The 22,987-nt window shown below is 38.9% G+C and overlaps 1 protein-coding gene across 4 annotated transcripts in view; it reads right to left on the bottom strand.

Annotated features, from left to right (window-relative positions):
* cpeb4b (cytoplasmic polyadenylation element binding protein 4b) overlaps window positions 1-22,987 on the bottom strand; it is a 153,185-nt gene that overhangs the window by 77,635 nt on the left and 52,563 nt on the right. For 3 of the 4 annotated variants that reach the window (XR_009655739.1, XM_060935904.1, XM_060935903.1), the window contains exon 3: window positions 9,773-9,863. Coding sequence is in view for 2 of the 4 variants with exons in the window: in XM_060935904.1 (XP_060791887.1) it covers window positions 9,773-9,863 (91 nt within the window). In the remaining 2 variants the exon portion in view is untranslated. Of the gene's footprint in view, window positions 1-9,772; window positions 9,864-18,286; window positions 18,339-22,987 lie in introns of those variants that run through there. The other variant, XR_009655740.1, reaches the window with a different exon arrangement.

The following is a 22,987-nucleotide window of genomic DNA, read 5'->3' as shown; positions in this document are numbered from 1 at the left end:
ACTTAGTGGTGCTTGAAAGTTTGTGAACCCTTTAGAATTTTCTATATTTCTGCATAAGTGACCTAAAGCATCAGATTTTCACACAAGTCCTAAAAGTAGAGAAACGAGAACCCAGTTAAACAAATGAGACAAAATATTATACTTGCCCATTTATTTATTGAGGAAAATGATCCAATATTACATATTTGTGAGTGGCAAAAGTATGTGAACCTTGAGGATTAGCAGTTAATTTGAAGGTGAAATTAGAGTCAGGTGTTTTCTGTCATCCCATTGATTATCAGGTGTGAGTGGGTACCCAGTTTTATTTAAAGAACAGGGATCTATCAAAGTCTGATCTTCACAACACGTTTGTGGAAGTGTATCATGGCACGATCAGAGGAGATTTCTGAGGACCTCAGAAAAAGCGTCGTTGATGCTCATCAGGCTAGAAAAGGTTACAAAACCATCCCTAAAGAGTTTGGACTCCACTAATCCACAGTCAGACAGATTGTGTACAAATGGAGGAAATTCAGGACCATTGTTACCCTCCCCAGGAGTGGTCGACCAACAAAGATCAATGCAAAAGCAAGATGTGTGATAGTCGGCGAGGTCACAAAGGACTCCAGGGTAACTTCTAAGCAACTAAAGGCCTCTCTCACATTGGCTAATATTAAATGTTCATGAGTCCACCGTCAGGAGAACACTGAACAACAATGGTGTGCATGGCAGAGTTACAAGGAGAAAGTCACTGCTCTCCAAAAACAACATTGCTTCTTGTCTGCAGTTTGCTAAAGATCACATGGACAAGCCAGAAGGCTATTGGAAAAATGTTTTGTGGACGGATGAGACCAAAATAGAACTTTTTGGTTTAAATGAGAAGCGTTATGTTTGGAGAAAGGAAAACACTTCTCCCACTCCTCCATGGGGAACCTTATCCCATCTGTGAAACATGGTGGTGGTAGTATCATGGTTTGGGTCCATTTTGCTGCATCTGGGCCAGGATGGCTTGCCATCATTGATGGAACAATGAATTCTGAATTATACCAGCGAATTCTAAAGGAAAATGTCAGGACATCTATCCATGAACTGAATCTCAAGAGAAGGTGGGTCATGCAGCAAGACAACGACCCTAAGCACACAAGTCATTCTACCCAAGAATGGTTAAAGAAGAATAAAGCTAATGTTTTCGAATGGCCAAGTCAAAGTCCTGACTTTAATGCAATTGAAATTTTGTGGAAGGACCTGAAGCGAGTAGTTCATGTGAAGAAACTCACCAACATCCCAGAGTTGAAGCTGTTCTGTACAGAGGAATGGGCTAAAATTCCTCCAAGCTGGTGTGGAGGACTGATCAACAGTTACCGGAAACATTTAGTTACAGTTATTGCTGAACCAGGGGGTGGGGGGGGGGGTGTCACACCAGATACTGAAAGCAAAGGTTCACATACTTTTGCCACTCACATATGTAATACTGGATCATTTTCCCCAATAAATAAATGACCAAGTATCATTTTTTGTCTCATTTGTTTAACTGGGTTCTCTTTATCTACTTTTAGGACTTGTGTGAAAATCTGACTATGTTTAGGTCATATTTATGCAGAAATATAGAAAATTCTAAAGGGTTCACAAACTTTCAAGCACCACTGTATCAAATTTAAATAAAACTAGTTATTCATTATGAGCTGGAAAATGATCCAGCCAATGAGTTCCCCCACATCTCAAACTACCTGGTGCTGCAGACATCATTGTCTGACACACAGATGAAAACCTGGAAGAACATGGAGGAGTGCAACATTTTATTTATGTGGCTGGGTTAAAAACCTGGGGATCAGGACACAACAACGTAAATTCTCTCTCGTTTTTGCCCGGGTAAGGAGGAATTTCTGGGCTTTGTCCATGCCTTTCAGGGTTCTCACCAGGATTTTTTTTTAGCGTAATGGGTTATGGCGAGGGAGCGTAGCGACCGAGCGGGGGGATGGTGCGGAGATTTTGAAAAATCATGCCCAAAATTGGCCATATTTGACGTTCCTGGAGGGGATAAATTGCATTTTTTATGTTGTATATCCTTGATGGAAAATTGTTACATCTTTGGATCTTGGCAATGTGTTACCTACTGTTGTATTTCACTGAACTACAAAGGGTGTTGTCAAAAGATATGTAAACTCAGACACAACCAAAGAGATAATGAATGTTTTATTGTATTAAGAAATTAAGAAATGCCTGAGCACATAAAAATAAAAAAAAAACAAATTGCATTTTCATTCAGGCATAACATACACCCAGCCCCCTTAATAAATAATTAATATATAATCTATTATAATCTATAAACCTCCTTTCCTCTGCCTCCTATGTCCTTTCCTTCATCTCCTCCAACCTCTCTTGTGCCTGTCTCCTTATAGAAATATAACGATGGATGGCATGCAGGCAGATTACCAGTGTGTTAATGTTAGCCACAGTGGGATCCAGTAAATTAGCGCTAATCATCCGATACGTGCGCCCTGTCATATTGCTAAACCTGCTTACAAAGTAGACGTTTTCATTCATCAAAGGGCTTTGGGTTAAGTTTTCAAGCGTGATGGAAAACCTGTAGAAGTGGTGCACTTACATTTCTAACTGTGAAGAAAGAGCGAATGTCTCTTTTTTTGCGAGGGGGTCCGTCATCCATTGTCATTCACCGAAGTCCAGCTCAAGAGAAAGTTATCGCCAGGATCTCTCTCTCTCTCTCTCTCTCTCTCGGAACTGATTTCCAGGCATGGGTTTCCTAACAAACGTAGGCTGATTTTGACACCTTGAAAACTGCTCAAGTGCGCAGGAAAAAAAAAAAACTTTTGGCGATGGTGATGAACAACTGAAAACAACCGTTACGCTATATTAAAAATTTAGCGTAGCGGGGGGAAATTACCGTTGCGGTCTGAAATTTTAGCGTAGCGGGCCGCAACCATATAAAGCGCTGGCGAGAACCCTGCCTTTGCAATGGTTGCTAGGACGCTAGACGTTTTAGTCTCTGGAGTAAATAAATCACAGCCATTGAAAGGAGTACGTCAAATCAGCTACCAGATTTAGGACACTACGACATCCTATTTGGCGTCAAACTTGAAAAAAATTTCATGGCCCACTAGATGGCGCTTCATGGCCCACTAATGGGCTGCGGCCCAGTGGTTGAGAAACTGTCATAGACCACTCAAAGCCAGCCAATATTATTTAATGATAATACATACAGGACACTTTGGGGCGGCACCGTGGTGTAGTGGTTAGCACTGCTGCCTCACAGCAAGAAGGTCCAGGTTCGAGCCTTGTGGCCGGTGGGGGCCTTTCTGTGCGGAGTTTGCATGTTCTCCCCGTGTCCGCGTGGGTTTCCTCCGGGTGCTCCGGTTTCCCCCACAGTCCAAAGACATGCAGGTTAGGTTAACTGGTGACTCTAAATTGACCGTAGGTGTGAATGTGAGTGTGAATGGTTGTCTGTGTCTATGTGTCAGCCCTGTGATGACCTGGCGACTTGTCCAGGGTGTACCCCGCCTTTCGCCCGTAGTCAGCTGGGATAGGCTCCAGCTTGCCTGTGACCCTGTAGAACAGGATAAAGCGGCTAGAGATAATGAGAGGAGATGAGACAGGACACTTTTTCCATGGAATAAAATCATTTTTTGTCACGCTCCGGTTTCCATCAAATCCTGCACTCTGATTAGCTGGCGAGCTGGGATTTCAGCTCAGCCAAAACTTAGCCAGACACATCAAAAAAGCAACAGGGCAAAGGATTTTGCAAGGGACTCATGGCAGGGTGCCAGGTAGCTCCGTTGTGTGTAGTTGTTGATCTTGATTTTAAAAGTCAGTAAATTACCTAGGTAAACGAATAAGCATGAATAAAAAATATTGTGGCGAGTGTGCATGGAAGAGGAGTCTGGAGACAGAAATCTTAGCTGTTATCCTGTGCTACTTGTTCTCAATACCACTAGCTTGACCGCTTTATTAGCATTCGCCAACACTACTGATGAACGCTACACCAGCTGACAGATGACCTCATTGCTGCGCTGACAGCGCCAACTCGCGGTTTAGCTTGCGTTGGCCTTGGAGAAGGTTTAGGGTGATAAATTTTTGGTCTCTCCAACTATAAATCAAAATATGATTGGTTACACTTCCTACATATACATACACTGCCATGGCCTTCTGTCCCAGCAATGAAGTCCTAACCAATGAGTGAGCCAGTTCTAAACTCTTCTCAGCCTAGAGACCCCCCCCCCCAAAAATAAATAAATAAATAAATAAATAAAATAAAAAACCTTGGATAACTATTTTCATGTTTTCAGGAAGTAACCCTTTCATTTCTGAAGAAAATATGATAGAAAATTAGGTCAATTAGAAGAGAATAACTATAATGAAATTATAAAAGAATGAAAGCAATTAAAGAATGAAAGAAATTAAATACAACATTTGAAATGCTGAGGTGTTTGGGCCTTCTCTGAAGGCCGAGAAGGCCCTGACGGTTCCCCTCTGTTTACAAGAGGAAAAACATACCAACGGACATCGAAAAACTGGAAAAGAGAATGTGTATGAAATAATAATAATAATAATAATAATGCTTTTTTTCATGGTCTAGCTAGCATGATATTGAATGAATCGAAGACAAGTTCAATATCCAGGGATGAGAATGGGACATTTAAAAAAAACTCTGAAATGTCTGCCAATTTTCCCATATATATATACACAGTATATATATATACAGTATATATATATATATATATATATATATATATATATACAGTATATATATATATATATATATATATATATATATATATATATATATATATATATATATAAATAAAACTACTGTAGCAGCAAGGAGAAGACTGGTGTTTACTGGAGAAAACACCATGAATCATTTCAAAAACGAAAACAATAAACGGCAAGTAGAACCAGCTGAACAACCTTAGCCGGCATTATTTCAATCCCCAAAGATTATCTTTGATGATGTGTGATTTTGTGTCCGACAGCAAAATCAGTCTGAGTGTCGTACAGTATACAGCTGGCTGAGGAAGTTCTCGAGTATCTTCTGCATTATAGCAGATAACAGCATAAACCTGTTTATGCAGTCATACAATCATCAGAGCGTTACATTAAACACAGAAAAACAACTGTCACCTTTCATAACCATTATCAATATGAATCAATGTGTTGTAATAACTGTAAACTATCAGTGCAATTGTTATATCAATGTTCATTATTCAAAATAATCATTAATTATTATCTATAATCCATGAACAATTGTTTGTATTACTACTACTACTACTAATAATAATAATAATAATAATAATAATAATAACAACTACTTTTTAATAATGAAAAAAACCCTCAATTTTATAACATTTTAATAATCACTACTTATTAGCTATATTAATTAATAGAGTAGCAATTATAATTCAGTATTATTAATTACTACTTCATTAATAAGCAGTGATTATCAAAATGTAATTTAATAATAAGTAGCAATTATTATCAACTACTAAATTATACTAATAAATAAGTAGTGATTATTAAAATGCTATAAAATTGAGTTATAAGATTAGTTAAAATTACTATTAAAAAAAATAGTAATTATTATTAGTAGTAGTAGTGATACAAACAATTATTCATGGACTATAGATAATTTGTTTTTAATAGTGAACAGTGATATAACAATTGAACTGATAATAATAACAACATTAACAAGTATTACTAGTAGTATTATTGTTTATTATTATTAGTAGTAGTAGTACAGTTATATCAATGTTCACTATTTAAAAAAATTATCTATAATCCATGAATATTTGTTTGTATTCTACCAATTACTAATTTTTAATAATTATTTGTAATAATTTTAATAACTTAATTTTATAACATTTAATAATCCCTAGTACTTATTAATCACTAATTCATAAGTAGTAATGATAATAATCAATAATAATTACGACTACTATTTATTATTAGTGGTTGTTAATATTATTCTCATTATTATTTTAAAAACACTGTTGTAGACGATAAGTAATAAAACGAAAAAAACTTTTTGTACAAATTATTTATATTGTACTATATTTAGAACTATTGTATTTTCTGGAGTTCTTTTTAATTGAGTTTTGAAATAAAGGTTGTTTATATATTTATATTAAACTTGGTACAATAAACAATGTTAATTATGTAAAAAAAAAATGATGCTAATCATTATTTGCTATAAGCCCCATTTTCCACCTGACTCGTGCGCATGCGCAAACCCCCCTGCATTTCACTCCGGAGCGCTTGACCTCCAACACGCGCGCGAGCCTCGTGTCCATGAAAAACCAGTTTCCCAGTCTGCCGTGTCCCCAGCGCTGCGTTACCGTCTTTAAACACATTTGTGCGATCCAGCGCTTTTTATCGCAAACGATTCTTCTCCTTATTTTGGGGGTATTTATCATCCCCCAACCACTTGTCGTTAAACAGACATCTTCCCATAATTATCAATGCTTTCTAGCGCCCGCGTAAGCTACCTGCACATCTCTCACTCTTCACAACCACCGCACCACACTTCCTCCAGCAGCCTCCTAACGTTAGCTCTTGTTCTACGGAATGCACAGAACCAATGCTGCCCCCAAAGGTACACTGGTCACTTTTAAAATTACGGTTAAAAAAATACCCCAAACCGGATGCAGACATTTCACTCATTCGGGCCAATATTAAATTTAATACCTCCCTTTCGAAAATTCCAGTCATTCGAAACAATTTAAGACGTTTTTAGGCCTTGAAAACCGAAAGTTGTATTTAAGACTTTTTAAGGACCCGCGGGAACCCTGGCCTTGCCTCGCGCCGACCCCTACCCCCCCTCGAAATTTTCTCAACGGATTTACACGTTTCACAAAAATGACATTTTCAGCGGGAAAAACTCGGAATTCCGCAGATCTGCGGAAAATTCTCATCTCTGAATGCTAGCTGAATGGAAGATATCTGATAGACCACGAAAAAAGCCAGCCAATATTATTTAAATCAGGGTACAAAGTTGTCACAGGGGTCCAAAATTCAAATTGATTCAAACTGGTTCTTGTACCAGTTCTTAAGTGAAGGACAAGTTAAAGAACAGATTTCAGTTAATTTTTTGACATGTGTATGGCAGTTTTGTGTAATCTGCTATAAGATAAAGAAGATTAAGTGTAGCTTTAAGCAGGGCTGGGAGAAACAAATGAAGTGATTCTCGGAGAGGACATTTTTTTGACAATTCAGAATCCACTACTTCCATAGTCTTTTAAATATAAGGCTGTAAGCTTTGTGTTAGTTGTCTCTAATATTAATGTCCCAATATCCTGACCACCTTTTAGGATGAAAATAATCATTTTCGATATGTTATTTTATATTGAAAAATTAGCTGTCTCGGAGAGGACATTTTTTTGACACAATTACATACTAATTTGATCAAAATAGTCTGAAAACTTACTCGCATTCAACATTAAAACTTAACTATGTTTCCAATGATATGGAACCAAATATGTGTTTTATGGTATAAAGAATGATTTAAGTGCATCCCTTTTGGAGCTACCTGTGGTCAAAAAAAGCACTTTTTCTAAATGACACGAGTAATTTTGCTAAATGACACATATTGCCATACATTCACCAAAAATAACGTTATCAGCAATTTTTTTTTTTTTTGCATGGTAAATAGAGCTATCACAGGGCTACAATAAACAACCAAGTTTATTTAGTCAAGCCCTTTGATATTGAAGATAATAAGTGTTAAATGTGATTTTTAGCTTGCGTACCCTGATTGTAAAACAAACCATATGTCACTCTGATCCGCAATGTACTTCGTATGAAAAAATTCTCAACACAATAAGATAAACTTCATATCTTCAAGCCAATTATATAGACACATTCACAAACAAACAAAAAGTACCTAAATTTATGAAAAACAACTCACTGATTTCCTTGCACGTTACATAGATTTGTGTCATGGTTCTGAATCTGCATGTCCCAGATTTAGCACATATGAAAAATACGTGGTGTATTTCCCAGTAAAACACTTGTTTCCATATACAACCCTGATTCCAAAAAAGTTGGGACAAAGTACAAATTGTAAATAAAAACGGAATGCAATAATTTACAAATCTCAAAAACTGATATTGTATTCACAATAGAACATAGACAACATATCAAATGTCGAAAGTGAGACATTTTGAAATTTCATGCCAAATATTGGCTCATTTGAAATTTCATGACAGCAACACATCTCAAAAAAGTTGGGACAGGGGCAATAAGAGGCTGGAAAAGTTAAAGGTACAAAAAAGGAACAGCTGGAGGACCAAATTGTAACTCATTAGGTCAATTGGCAATAGGTCATTAACATGACTGGGTATAAAAAGAGCATCTTGGAGTGGCAGCGGCTCTCAGAAGTAAAGATGGGAAGAGGATCACCAATTCCCCTAATTCTGCACCGACAAATAGTGGAGCAATATCAGAAAGGAGTTCGACAGTGTAAAATTGCAAAGAGTTTGAACATATCATCTACAGTGCATAATATCATCAAAAGATTCAGAAAATCTGGAAGAATCTCTGTGCGTAAGGGTCAAGGCCGGAAAACCATACTGGGTGCCCGTGATCTTCGGGCCCTTAGACAGCACTGCATCACATACAGGCATGTTTCTGTATTGGAAATCACAAAATGGGCTCAGGAATATTTCCAGAGAACATTATCTGTGAACACAATTCACCGTGCCATCCGCCGTTGCCAGCTGAAACTTTATAGTTCAAAGAAGAAGCCGTATCTAAACATAATCCAGAAGTGCAGATGTCTTCTCTGGGCCAAGGCTCATTTAAAATGGACTGTGGCAAAGTGGAAAACTGTTCTGTGGTCAGATGAATCAAAATTTGAAGTTCTTTATGGAAATCAGGGACGCCGTGTCATTCGAACTAAAGAGGAGAAGGACGACCCAAGTTGTTATCAGCGCTCAGTTTAGAAGCCTGCATCTCTGATGGTATGGGGCTGCATTAGTGCGTGTGGCATGGGCAGCTTACACATCTGGAAAGACACCATCAATGCTGAAAGGTATCCAGGTTCTAGAGCAACATATGCTCCCATCCAGACGATGTCTCTTTCAGGGAAGACCTTGCATTTTCCAACATGACAATGCCAAACCAAATACTGCATCAATTACAGCATCATGGCTGCATAGAAGAAGGGTCCGGGTACTGAACTGGCCAGCCTGCAGTCCAGATCTTTCACCCATAGAAAACATTTGGCACATCATAAAACGGATGATACGACAAAAAAGACCTAAGACAGTTGAGCAACTAGAATCCTACATTAGACAAGAATGGGTTAACATTCCTATCCCTAAACTTGAGCAACTTGTCTCCTCAGTCCCCAGACGTTTACAGACTGTTGTAAAGAGAAAAGGGGATGTCTCACAGTGGTAAACATGGCCTTGTCCCAACTTTGAGATGTGGTGGTGTCATGAAATTTAAAATCACCTAATTTTTCTCTTTAAATGATATATTTTCTCAGTTTAAACATATGTCATCTATGTTCTATTCTGAATAAAATATGGAATTTTGAAACTTCCACATCATTGCATTCCGTTTTTATTTACAATTTGTACTTTGTCCCAACTTTTTTGGAATCGGGGTTGTATGTGCTATGTCTGGGACATGCAGGCACACACATAGTACAACTTGATATGCTAATAGGTGGTTAATAAAACCAAACTGCCTCACTCTGTTTTTAAAAATAAAAAAATAAAACCCACACAAGGCAGACACCCATAAGGCCATGCCATTCCAGAATTTTTTTTTTTTTTTTTACCTTTCAGGGTGTCCTGCTCGGCCCTCATGATGTCAATTAGAGAGTTCTCCAGGGAGTGCATGCTGAAGCCATCAAATGATCGAGTGCGCTCCTGTGTTTAAAAAAAGATAAAGGAAAAGATGACCATTAATGGACAAGGAAAAAAATTAGGGTATCACTTTCATCCCTATTGTATTTCTGGAGGTTTATTCAACTTGTTCTCACTGATGCAAGGGCTATTGTGAGCTGCAAACAAGCTATGGTTTTGTTTTTTTTAATGGCTGTAAACAGTAGAAAGGGTAAATATCGTCAAGGAAACAAAAAAGCTGGTTATGTAGTCATCGCAATGTTTCTGTTCTTCTGCTGATAGCAACTCATAAGCCACCTGTGGGTGGGGATGGGGAACAGGCTTATTCAGTCTTTATTCACTGGTGTTGACACTCACTGTACACTTTAATAAGAACACATGTACACCTGCTCATTCATGCAATTATCCCAACAGCCAATCATGTGGCAGCAACACAATGAAGAAAATTATGCAGACATAGGGGAAGAGCTTCAGTTAATATTCAGATTCAACATCAGAATAGGGGAAAAATGTGATTTCTGTGACTTTATGGCATGGTTGGGGTATCGGATGGGCTAGTCTGAGTATTTCAGAAACTGCTGATCTCCTGGGATCTTCTCACACACACACACACACACACACACACACCTCTCTCGAGTTTGACTGGTTGTGTTTTAATAACTGCATAAATGAGCAGGTGTATCTATTAAAGCAAATGGTTGGTTCGTTCGTTCGTACGTACGTATGTACGTAACATACATACATACATGAAACCATTTATTCGCAAAATCATACATATGTGCAAGATGATGTACAGGACGGTCTCAACCTGTTAGCCATCATGTTCAACACACAAAAACCAGCAAGTGACAGTACCATTTACAGAATAATAAAAATAATTATATTCTCTACACACACACATTTTATATATATACACACACACACACTATATATATATATATATATATATATATATATATATATATATATATATATATATATATATATATATATGTGTGTGTGTGTGTGTGTGTGTGTGTGTATATATACACACATACATACATACACACACACGTATATGTGTGTATATACATAGTGTTTCCCACAGACCAGGTAGCAATTTGTGGTGCTCCACTGTGCCGATGAGGGAATCGTGCGCGGTGGTGTCGTGGCGGTCGGTGGAGTCGGTCATTGGGGTGTATGCAAAGTGTTTACAGCGGGCAGTGTTCAAACACACAGTATTTTTCTTCAGAGTCACCTGCTAGGACTATTTTAAAGCTACAAGAAGCATTTGAGATTATTCAGTTCAATCTAAATTCTTTTAAGTTCTTTAAGAGAAGGCAGCTCAAACAATTTTTTTCTCATCTCATTATCTCTAGCCGCTTTATCCTTCTACAGGGTCGCAGGCAAGCTGGAGCCTATCCCAGCTGACTATGGGTGAAAGGCGGGGTACACCCTGGACAAGTCGCCAGGTCGTCACAGGGCTGACACATAGACACAGACAACCATTCACACTCACATTCACACCTATGGTCAATTTTAGAGTCGCCAGTTAACCTAACCTGCATGTCTTTGGACTGTGGGGGAAACCAGAGCACCCGGAGGAAACCCATGCGGACAACATGCAAACTCTGCACAGAAAGGCCCTCGCCGGCCCCGGGGCTTGAACCCAGGACCTTCTTGCTGTGAGGCGACAGCGCTAACCACTACACCACCGTGCCGCCCCCAAAATCTGTTATTACTCCATAAATATTTTACCATTTAAAATTTACTCAATGCTGCAATACCAACTGAAAGTCAGATTTTAACAGCAAGTTTTTTGTTTCGTTCTGGTAAAAAACAATGGACGTATCATAATCAAAGTACCCAAATTGGAAAACAGATAATTTGCCTCTAGCAATTTCGTTTAGATGCAAGCATAAAAATATGCAAATCTACTGATAAAAATATATTGAATATATTGCATTTCAACTGAAAAAAAAAATCTTGCTGGATCACAGAAACACAGGTAACTATTTTATTGGTATTTTTATTGGTAACTTGTGATTATTACGGACAGAGCTGTCAATCAATCAATTAGACCTTAGCTGTCTGGTGGTCAGATGGAAGTTTGTTTGATCATACACGCTTCCTGCCATCTGAAACCATCTAAAGTTTACAAAAAAGACATCACTATAGAATACCAAGCACTAAAGCAGTTTTTTCAAACAGAGCCGATGATGATCTTTAGCAGGTTTTCTCTGACATTCAGGTACAGTACAAGAAAGATTTACCAGTCAAAAACAAATGCATCATCATTTTTTGCACTTTATTTATTTATTTATTTATTTTATTTTTTTATTTATTTTAACCACCCTGTAAATACCACTACCTGCTTTAACCCGCGATTGGTCGCTCAAGCATTGCACGACCGCCTGCCTCTACATGCATCAACCTGCTATTTGCACCGATTGGAAGCGAATCACAGCTGAAATGTGAAGAGATCGTGATCCACTTGCATCAATCTGCCTCTACTAAAGGCCCTCTGCAACACTGTCATCATGCGCCGATGCAAGACCAGTCTTGTGTCTACCTGCCATTTTGTTATCGCAGGTAGATGCAAGTAGTTGAAAACTAGTTGCAGCCTGCCGTCTGACCTGGGCATTAGGAGAGCATAAAGCCTCTTAGCCTTGTGATTCACTGCAAGCAGATATGATCATGATCAGATACAAGTCTGATATCTGCTCAGATCTCCCAAGTACCAAATAGCTTTGAGAGAATGTGTCCTCACTTAAAGCGATTGCTGTAAACTCAGAATATTAGCCAAGACCATCTAAGAATCACTGCTCATTACAGTTTGCTGAGACGTCCATGGTAGTGTTTGGTCATGAACATGAAGCAAAAGTAGACAAGTTTGGCCATGACAAACTTCTTTTTAAATAAATAAATAAATAAATAAATGAATGCACTTTCCCCCTTGCTCTGCTGGAAGCTCTTTTGGGCTGTCTGTTGTCCCAACGAGGTGAAACTAGAATCAGACGACACAGGTCTAACTGTCCTAACTCTGCTTGTTTGTCTATTAAAGGCATTTCAAAGCCTTCCACATCAAATCACTAAGTATATTAACCCAATCTCAAAGGTGCAAAGGCAAAGAGGTGAGATTTTTCCAGGGCAGGGGGAAAACGAATTAAACTAGAGCAGCAGCTCTCAGTCATAGAGATGGATTTAAATAGCCATAACTTTCACAAGTGCGTCACGTTTTCCATCTACATCATGCTTCAAAACAGATCATGGTAAACTAGAGCCACTGTGAGGAACATTCAATATGTGTTGGTTCTGAAGAATAAAATTCTGAATAACACTAAACTGGTATCTTGATAAAAATTACTGATTTAAAAAAAAAACCTTAAATAAAACCTTAGTGATATTTTTCATATCAGTGTCCAGTGCACAGCATGCACTACCATAAACAAACACCAATTTAACCAAGACGGAACACTGAAACCAAGCATGCATTTGGTGGTGGCCTGGGAAAACCCTTCACATTGTTTAACTTTAACATTTTATATGTTGTTCTGCAAAAATACATGCCTTCATTAACAGAAATTTGTCTCCCTTTGCATCTCGACTTTACTTCTAGTCAACATTTTAAAGTATACTTAACTCCAAAAATGTAAAGAAAGAAGAAGAAACCTTTATTCGTCACATGCACACATCAAGCACAGTGAAATTCATCCTCTGCATTTAACCCATCTGAAGCAGTGAACACACACGTACACACACTCAGAGCAGTGGGCAGCCCAGAGCGCCCAGAGAGCAGTCAGGGGTTCGGTACCTTGCTCAAGGGCACCTCAGCCCAAGGCCGACCCACGTCAACCTAACTTGAGAGCTCATTGTATTAAAAGATTCCACTCCAATTCCACTAAACGACACTCTGCTTCCCTCTACATTCATAAACTAATCTACATATAGAAAGACATCATTACTGCCAAATTTGAATGTTTACAGTGGGAATGAGTCGTCACTGTGATTAGCATCCAGATAAGTCTCTGTCTCCTCACCTGAGGGAAGTCACTCACGGCATTTAAACACAAAGTTCATTGTCTCTGAACTCAAGCGATCTCTAACCACGCAAACATGAGGAAATAATCACTTATTAATTCAAGCAGTTCTATTCTCTGATTAAGTGTTAATTCCTTTTTATTAGGTCACAAGCATTTTAAAGCTTTGTCCACCGTTATCTTTTTGGGTGGCACGGTGGTGTAGTGGTTAGCACTGTCGCCTCACAGCAAGAAGGTTCTGGGTTCGAGCCCAGCAGGGGGCCTTTCTGTGTGGAGTATGCATGTTCTCCCCGTGTCTGCGTGGGTTTCCTCCGGGTGTGCCGGTTTCCCCCACAGTTCAAAGACATGCAGTTAGGTTAACATGGGGCGGCCTTGGGCTGAAGTGCCCTTGAGGAGGGTACCGAACCCCTGACTGCTTCCTGGGCGTTGTAGTATGGCTGCCCACTGCTCTGGGTGTGTGCGCACGTGTTCACTGCTTCAGATGGGTTAAATGCAGAGGATGAATCTCACTGTGCTTGAAGTGTGCATGTGACAAAGGTTTCTTCTTCCAAATCTGTTCTCAATTTTGGTCAAAACCTGATTTTTTCATAAATTTATTAGTTTTCCAGAATTCAGTCACAAATACATCAGACAGGTTTTTCAACTGATAGCCACACGTTTAAATAAGAAATAACATCCTGCTGTTACATGAAAATAATGCACGCTGGGAAGTGGGGGTGGGGTGAGGGGGCTCAAGCCATGTTACACCAGTACCTACCTGCTCCGTTACATGAAAATAATTCATAAATTCTGACCAACCAGATTGAAATATTAAAAACACACTGTGATAAGGTGAAAAAAAGGCTACCACTACAAATAGGTCTCTCCTGGGTACACAGTGAAACCAAGACTCACGATGGGCACATACCCAAACCTATGCAATCGCAGAAGACTTTAATACGGCTTATAGAGTTTTAAGAAGATGCCTGAGGTTTAGAAAGTGAAAGACCTGGCTGGCCAACGTGCACAGTACTGGAATTCTAACACAGCTTAATAGAGCTAACCTGCACCACTAGGGTGAAAATAGCCTCTGTCATGAGGGGAATAAAGAGGGATCATTTAGGGAGAGAAACTGACCTACATTCACAGGAAGTGTGCTTTGAGCTATGGAATGGCAAACCCCCAAAAAATTGTTTTAATAAAAATGAATTTCATATAAAATATTAGTACTACATTTTATTAGTACAAGTGATTGCTTCAAGAAATAAAAAAAAGTTAAACATTATCAACGTGAAATCTAGCTAGTTATTGTAGTAGATTTGGTGTAATCAGAATTTTCAGTAACTAGATAATTTTACCCATTCACTACGTTTTTTCCTCCATTCAAAAATGTAAGCAGTTGTAATACCATTTAACAGATTAGATCATAATAACTACAGCACTACTGGCACTTATTGTGCTGATCATGGATGCGATCCCTCCATAATCTGCCTCTCCTTACTCATTCACACACAGGCTTGTGGGTAAAGCAAGATGACCAACACTGCCGGTCTAAGCATTCATGCCAAGCGGTTTCCTCAGTCTTACTGCATGGATAGAAACTTCATTTATCCCTTCAGAGAACAATCGGTGTCAAACATTTTTCAGTTTTACAAGCAAGATACTTCTATAACTAAATTGTGGGGTGCAACATTAATTTTGCCACGTGCTTCATAATATTACAGCATCAGAATTAATGAAACAAAAAACTGGATTCCAAATGGCTCCCTACAGCCTATTACATTTAGTAGGAATCCTGACTTCCACAGCCTGTGTCGTGTATACCACTTAAAAAAATAAAAAAGAGTAAGACAGACGCAACACAATAAGTACACGTCTTTAACCTTCCTCAGAAAAAAGATGACAAAAAGTCCCATTTCAGAGGGATTCACTTAGTGCTAGAATTAGTTAATATTAAAAGTAATAACTTATTTCAGGACATACACACTCCCCAGCCACTTTAAAGGAACATCTGTACTGCTGCTCATTCATGCCATTACCAGCCAATCATGTAGCAGTAGCGCAATACAGAAATCATGCAGGACATCTTTTTGGAATCGGGGTTGTAGGTGATGGACAAACTTTTTTGGGAATCGGGGTTGTGTGTGTGTGTGTGTGTGTGTGTGTGTATAATATGTATGTATATGTGAATCGAATGTTTTTGTAAAAAAAAAGTATGCACTGTTGGGTTATAAAGAAGTGTTTCATTTGAAATGAATACATTCCTTTGTGTCATCATTTTATTTGATACAAGCTGCTTTTATAAAAAAAACAGGATTAGCTTTTGGGGATGTAAGGATTTGCCCCGTTTCTGGTTGTAAGCCATTAGTTGGATAAATAATAAGAAGAAGCCTTTGTCACATGCACACTCGAGCACAGTGAAGTTCATCCTCTACATTTAATCCATCTGAAGCGCACACGCACACACCCTGAGCAGTGGGCAGCCATACTACAGCACCTGTGGAGCAGTTAGGGGTTTGGTACCTTGCTCAAATGCACTTCAGCCCAAGGCCACCCCATGATAACCTAACCGCATGTGTTTGGACTGTGGGGGAAACCGGAGCACCCGGAGGAAACCCACGCAGAATGCCTACGCAGACACAGGGAGAACATGCAAACTCCGCACAGAAAGGCCCCCCCGTCGGCCACTGGGCTCGAACCTAGAACCTCCTTTCTGTGAGGCGACAGTGCTAACCACTACACCACCATGCCATGTGGGTTTTACATTTTTTTTAATTAATTAACAAATAAATTGTAATTTAGAATCTGTTATATTGAATACAATATAAGCAAAGATATACAGAGGTGAGAGTCAGAGAAAGAGTCTGCTGGAGATTACTGCAAAGGAAAAGTAGATCAGGATTTATAAATTAAGGTGTAATTTTCCCCAATATTCCTAAATATTAAAGATTATTTGAGAGTAGCTTGTGCCTTAAATCCTTAAATGATAAAATAACCAATGGGGGGGGGGGGGCTTCCACCCATCAGGTTCAGTTAAGCACATTATGGTGAGCTCATGCATGCTGTGCCATGGCATGCTGTCCAGTATGATAAAAGGGTCATCACAGAACCAATAAGCAGAGCCAAAGTTCATATTTTTATTTAACGGGTACCTGGCATTTTGGATGCAGTTCTAATCTGAAACTGAGTTTTGGTTCCCAATGCTAGATGAATAGGAGATGATGGAGCAGATCTTCAGGCTTCATTTCCTGATTGAATGAATAGATCATCTTGATGTGTTAAACAACTCGGAACATGGCACCTTTTTTGTTTGAACCCACATCTTTTTTAAGTGATTTAAAAATATTGTAACATGTAACTGATGGGTGTTTTCTTGTCCAGGTGTATCCTATTAGATTGCTTGTGGTAATGACTCGGTTTATCCTTTTTGTTTTTTGTAGCAAATGCAGTCTTTAACAAATATGAAGACGAAATCTGTCTAGAGGGGAAAACAAAGCCATTTTGAAGCTGAGAAAAGGAGGAAAATCGATTTGAGCCATTGCACAAATATTGGGCATAGCCTTTTCAACAATTTTGAATGTCATTTAAAAAAAAAAAAAGAGAGAAAGAACACAGTTGTACTAAAAAACAGACATCAAGCAAGTTAGCCAAGGAAAACAGCAACTGATAAACATTTGTGAAAGTTGTAAAGAAAACCCCCAAAACAAGTCAGTGACCTCACTAACAACCTCTGCAGGGCAGGGGTGAAGGCATCACAATCCACCCTTTTGAAGACTTCTTCAAGAGCAAAAATTGAGGCCATGCCACAAGATGCAAACCGCTCATTAAACATAAGGATCAGAAAATCAGATTGAAATTCACAAGAAATACAGAGATGAGCCGCAAACATTCTGGAACTAAGATCAACCTCTAATGAGGTGTGGAAAAGGAAATGATCTGCTCATGATCCAAAACATTCAAGCTCATCAGTCAAGAACAGTGGAGGTAGTATTGTGGCTTTGGGTTGCATGGTTGCTTCAGGAACAGGCTCACTAATCTTTATTGATGTAACTCATGATGGCATCAGCAGAATGACTGCAGAAGTCTACAGAAAAATTCTGTCTGGTAGTTTATGGAGAAATGTATCCTGTCGAATTGCAGCAAGACAATGACCCAAAACACACTGCCAACACAACAAATGACCTTCATCAGGGATTAAAAGTTTAAGGATTCAGACTGGCCAAGACCTTAACTCAATTTAGCATGCATTCACTTTCTGAAGAGGAGACTGAAGGGAGAAACCACCCAAATCAAACAACTGAAAGAAGCTGTGGTAGAAGTCTGGAAAAGCATCATAAAAGAAGAATGCAACAGTTTGGTGATGTCAGTGGGTCCCTGGCGTAATGCAAACAATGGATATGTAATTAAATGTGTTATTTACTTTATCTCTTCCTGTACTTTTTTTCTCACCTGAAATTAGGTCGTCTGCTACCAAAGGTGCCATGTTCCAAGTTGTTTCACATATCTAGATGTAAATGAAAGATTTGAAAATGAAAATTCAAAAGATTAATCTTAAGTCTATAGCAGAAACTAAGGAAATGTCCTTGTCAATGTTCCAGTACTCTCAGATGGGACTGTGTGTATGGGTGTGTGTACAACCCCGATTCCAAAAAAGTTGGGACAAAGTACAAATTGTAAATAAAAACGGAATGCAATGATGTGGAAGTTTCAAAATTCCATATTTTATTCAGAATAGAACATAGATGACATATCAAATGTTTAAACTGAGAAAATGTATCATTTAAAGAGAAAAATTAGGTGATTTTTAAATTTCATGACAACAACACATCTCAAAGTTGGGACAAGGCCATGTTTACCACTGTGAGACATCCCCTTTTCTCTTTACAACAGTCTGTAAACGTCTGGGGACTGAGGAGACAAGTTGCTCAAGTTTAGGGATAGGAATGTTAGCCCATTCTTGCCTAATGTAGGATTCTAGTTTCTCAACTGTCTTAGGTCTTTTTTGTCGTATCTTCCGTTTTATGATGCGCCAAATGTTTTCTATGGGTGAAAGATCTGGACTGCAGGCTGGCCAGTTCAGTACCCGGACCCTTCTTCTACGCAGCCATGATGCTGTAATTGATGCAGTATGTGGTTTGGCATTGTCATGTTGGAAAATGCAAGGTCTTCCCTGAAAGAGACGTCATCTGGATGGGAGCATATGTTGCTCTAGAACCTGGATATACCTTTCAGCATTGATGGTGTCTTTCCAGGTGTGTAAGCTGCCCATGCCACACACACTAATGCAACCCCATACCATCAGAGATGCAGGCTTCTGAACTGAGCGCTGATAACAACTTGGGTCGTCCTTCTCCTCTTTAGTCCGAATGACACGGCGTCCCTGATTTCCATAAAGAACGTCAAATTTTGATTCGTCTGACCACAGAACAGTTTTCCACTTTGCCACAGTCCATTTTAAATGAGCCTTGGCCCAGAGAAGACGTCTGCGCTTCTGGATCATATTTAGATACGGCTTCTTCTTTGAACTATAGAGTTTTAGCTGGCAATGGCGGATGGCACGGTGAATTGTGTTCACAGAATGTTCTCTGGAAATATTTCTGAGCCCATTTTGTGATTTCCAATACAGAAGCATGCCTGTACGTGATGCAGTGCCATCTAAGGGCCCGAAGATCACAGGCACCCAGTATGGTTTTCCGGCCTTGACCCTTACGTACAGAGATTCTTCCAGATTCTCTGAATCTTTTGATGATATTATGCACTGTAGATGATATGTTCAAACTCTCTGCAATTTTACACTGTCGAACTCCTTTCTGATATTGCTCCACTATTTGTCGGCACAGAATTAGGGGAATTGGTGATCCTCTTCCCATCTTTACTTCTGAGAGCCGCTGCCACTCCAACATGCTCTTTTTACAGTATACCCAGTCATGTTAATGACCTATTGCCAATTGACCTAATGAGTTGCAATTTGGTCCTCCAGCTGTTCCTTTTTTGTACCTTTAACTTTTCCAGCCTCTTATTGCCCCTGTCCCAACTCTTTTGAGATGTGTTGCTGTCATGAAATTTCAAATGAGCCAATATTTGGCATGAAATTTCAAAATGTCTCACTTTCGACATTTGATATGTTGTCTATGTTCTATTGTGAATACAATATCAGTTTTTGAGATTTGTAAATTATTGCATTCCGTTTTTATTTATAATTTGTCGGGTTGATACACACACACACACACACACACACACTAGTGCATCTCAAAAAATTAGAATACCATGAAAAAGTTCCTTTTTTTATAATTTAATTCAAAAAGGTAAACTTTCATATATTCTATATTCATTACATGTAAAGTGAAATATTTAAAGCCTTTTTTGTTTTAATTTTGATTATAGCTTATAGCTCATGAAAATCAGAAATCCAGTATCTCAAATTATTAGAATATTCCCTAAGATCAATCAAAAAAAGGATTTACAATACAGAAATGTCCAACTTCTGAAAAGTATATTCATTTATACACTCAATACTTGGTTGGGGCTCCTTTACCATGAATTACTGTATCAATGCGGTGTGGCATGGAGGTGATCAGTCTGTGGCACTGCTGAGGATAGTGGCCTTTAGCCTATCCGTATTTTTGGGTCGGGTGTTTCTCAGCTTCCTCTTGACAATACCCCATAGATTCTCTATGGGGTTCAGGTCAGGCAAGTAGGCTGGCCAATCAAACACAGTAATATCATGGTCAGCAAACCATTTGGTAGTAGCTTTGGCACTGTGGGTAGGTGCTGAGTCCTGCTGGAAAAGGAAATCAGCATCTCCAAAAAGCTCGTCAGCAGATGGAAGCATGAAGTGCTCTAAAATCTCCTGGTAGATGACTGTGTTGACTTTGGATTTGATAAAATACAGTGGACCAACACCAGCAGATGACATGGCACCCCAAATCATCACAGACTGTGGAAACTTCACACTGGGCTTCAAACACCTTGGATTCTGTGCCTCTCCACTCTTCCTCCAGACTCTAGTACCGTGATTTCGAAATTAAATGCAAAATGTATTTTCATCTGAAAAGAGGACTTTGGACCACTGAGCAACAGTCCATTTCTTTCTCTCCTTAGCCCAGATAAGACACTTCTGACATTGTCTCTGGCTCAGGAGTAGCTTGATATATTAGGAATGCAAAAGTTGTATCCCCTTTCTTGAAGATGTCTGTTCGTGATGGGTCTTGATACACTGACACCAGCCTCAGTCCACTCTTTGTGAAGCTCTCCCAAGTTCTTGAATCAACTTTTCTTGACAATCCTCTCAAGACTGCGGCCATCCCTGTTGCTTGTGCACCTTTTCCAGCCAGCCATTTCAGCAATGACCTTTGGTGGAGGGCATCAGTGATCACCTTCTGGACAACAGTCAAGTCAGCAGTCTTACCCATGATTGTGGTTGTGTGTACTGAACTAGACCGAGAGATACACTGTGTTCATACTGTTTTACTCAAACTCGAAATGAAATATTCTAATATTTTGAGATTTTTTTTATGTTTTTGTACTGTATGCCATACTGATTAAAATTAAAATAGAAAAATGCTTGAAACATTTTAGTTTATGTGTAATGAGTCTATAATATATAACTTTCACTTTCTTAAATAACTGATGGAAAATATTGAACTTTTTCACAATATTCAAATTTTTTTGAGATGCACTAGTGTGTGTGTGTATATATATATATATATATATATATATATATATATATATATATATACACATACATATATATATATATACACACATACACACACACACACACACACACACACACACACACATATATATACGCACACACACACACACAGTGCTCAGCGTAAATGAGTACACCCCCTTTGAAAAGTAACATTTTAAACAATATCTCAATGAACACAATTTCCAAAATGTTGAAAAGACAAAGTTTAATATAACATCTGTTTAACTTATAATGTGAAAGTAAGGTTAATAATATAAACTTGGATTACACGTTTTTCAGTTTTACTCAAATTAGGGTGGTGCAAAAATGAGTACACCCCACAACAAAAACTACTACATCTAGTACTTTGTATGGCCTCCATGATTTTTAATGACAGCACCAAGTCTTCTAGGCATGGAATGAACAAGTTGGCGACATTTTGCAACATCAATTTTTTTCCATTCTTCAACAATGACCTTTTTGAGTGACTGGATGCTGGATGGAAAGTGATGCTCAACTTGTCTCTTCAGAATTCCCCATAGGTGTTCGATTGGGTTCAAATCAGGAGACACACTTGGCCACTGAATCACTTTCACCCTGTTCTTCTTCAGAAATCCAACAGTGGCCTTAGATGTGTGTTTAGTCATGTTGGAAAAGTACATGACGACCAAGGGCACGGAGTGATGGTAGCATCTTCTCTTTCAGTATAGAGCAATATGTCTATGAATTCATGATGCCATCAGTGAAATGCGGCCCCACATAAGGACACTGCCACCACCATGTTTCACTGTAGGCACCATGCATTTTTCTTTGTATTCCTCACCTTTGCAACGCCATACAGTTTTGAAGCCATCAGTTCCAAAAACATTCATCTTGGTCTCATCACTCCAGAGTATAGAGTCCCAGTAGTCTTCATCTTTGTCAGCATGGGCCCAGTGTTGTTTTCGTTAACGATGATGAAATGATTGTCAACGCACCTTTTTTCATGACTAAAACGAGACAGTGACGAGCTAAACATAACTCTTTGATCATGAAAATATGATGAGACGTATCTGTTGTTTTCGTTGACGAGACGAAAATGTTTGTGGGTTGGCTATAGGACTATCAAAATGCATGGCATTTCCTCCAACGGCGCGTGCAACCTGTCTGCCAAATGCTGAAAATATCAGCAATGCACCTGCATCCTGTCCTTGTTTGGCCACGCCCACCAGTCACAGTGCACACAGTTCATGGATCGTGGAGGCTGCAACGCCAGCACAAGGGCTTGGTGGGCGGAAAAGACGCGATGATTTATGGACATACTTTACACATAATCCAGCAGAAATAAAACAATGTCTTGTAGTGGGAGACAGAGGTACACGCTGTGGCTATAAACTATGTGGCAAGAATACGACCGACCTCAAGAGTCATCTAAAGGCTCACCATGCTGCTATTTCTGTGACGGTAAGTTAACA

This window comes from Neoarius graeffei, chromosome 12, assembly GCF_027579695.1.
Source record: "Neoarius graeffei isolate fNeoGra1 chromosome 12, fNeoGra1.pri, whole genome shotgun sequence".
NCBI classification, from domain to species: Eukaryota; Metazoa; Chordata; class Actinopteri; order Siluriformes; family Ariidae; genus Neoarius; species Neoarius graeffei.
Note: the sequence above shows the minus strand (reverse complement) of the source record. Positions and strands in the feature narration are given on the sequence as shown.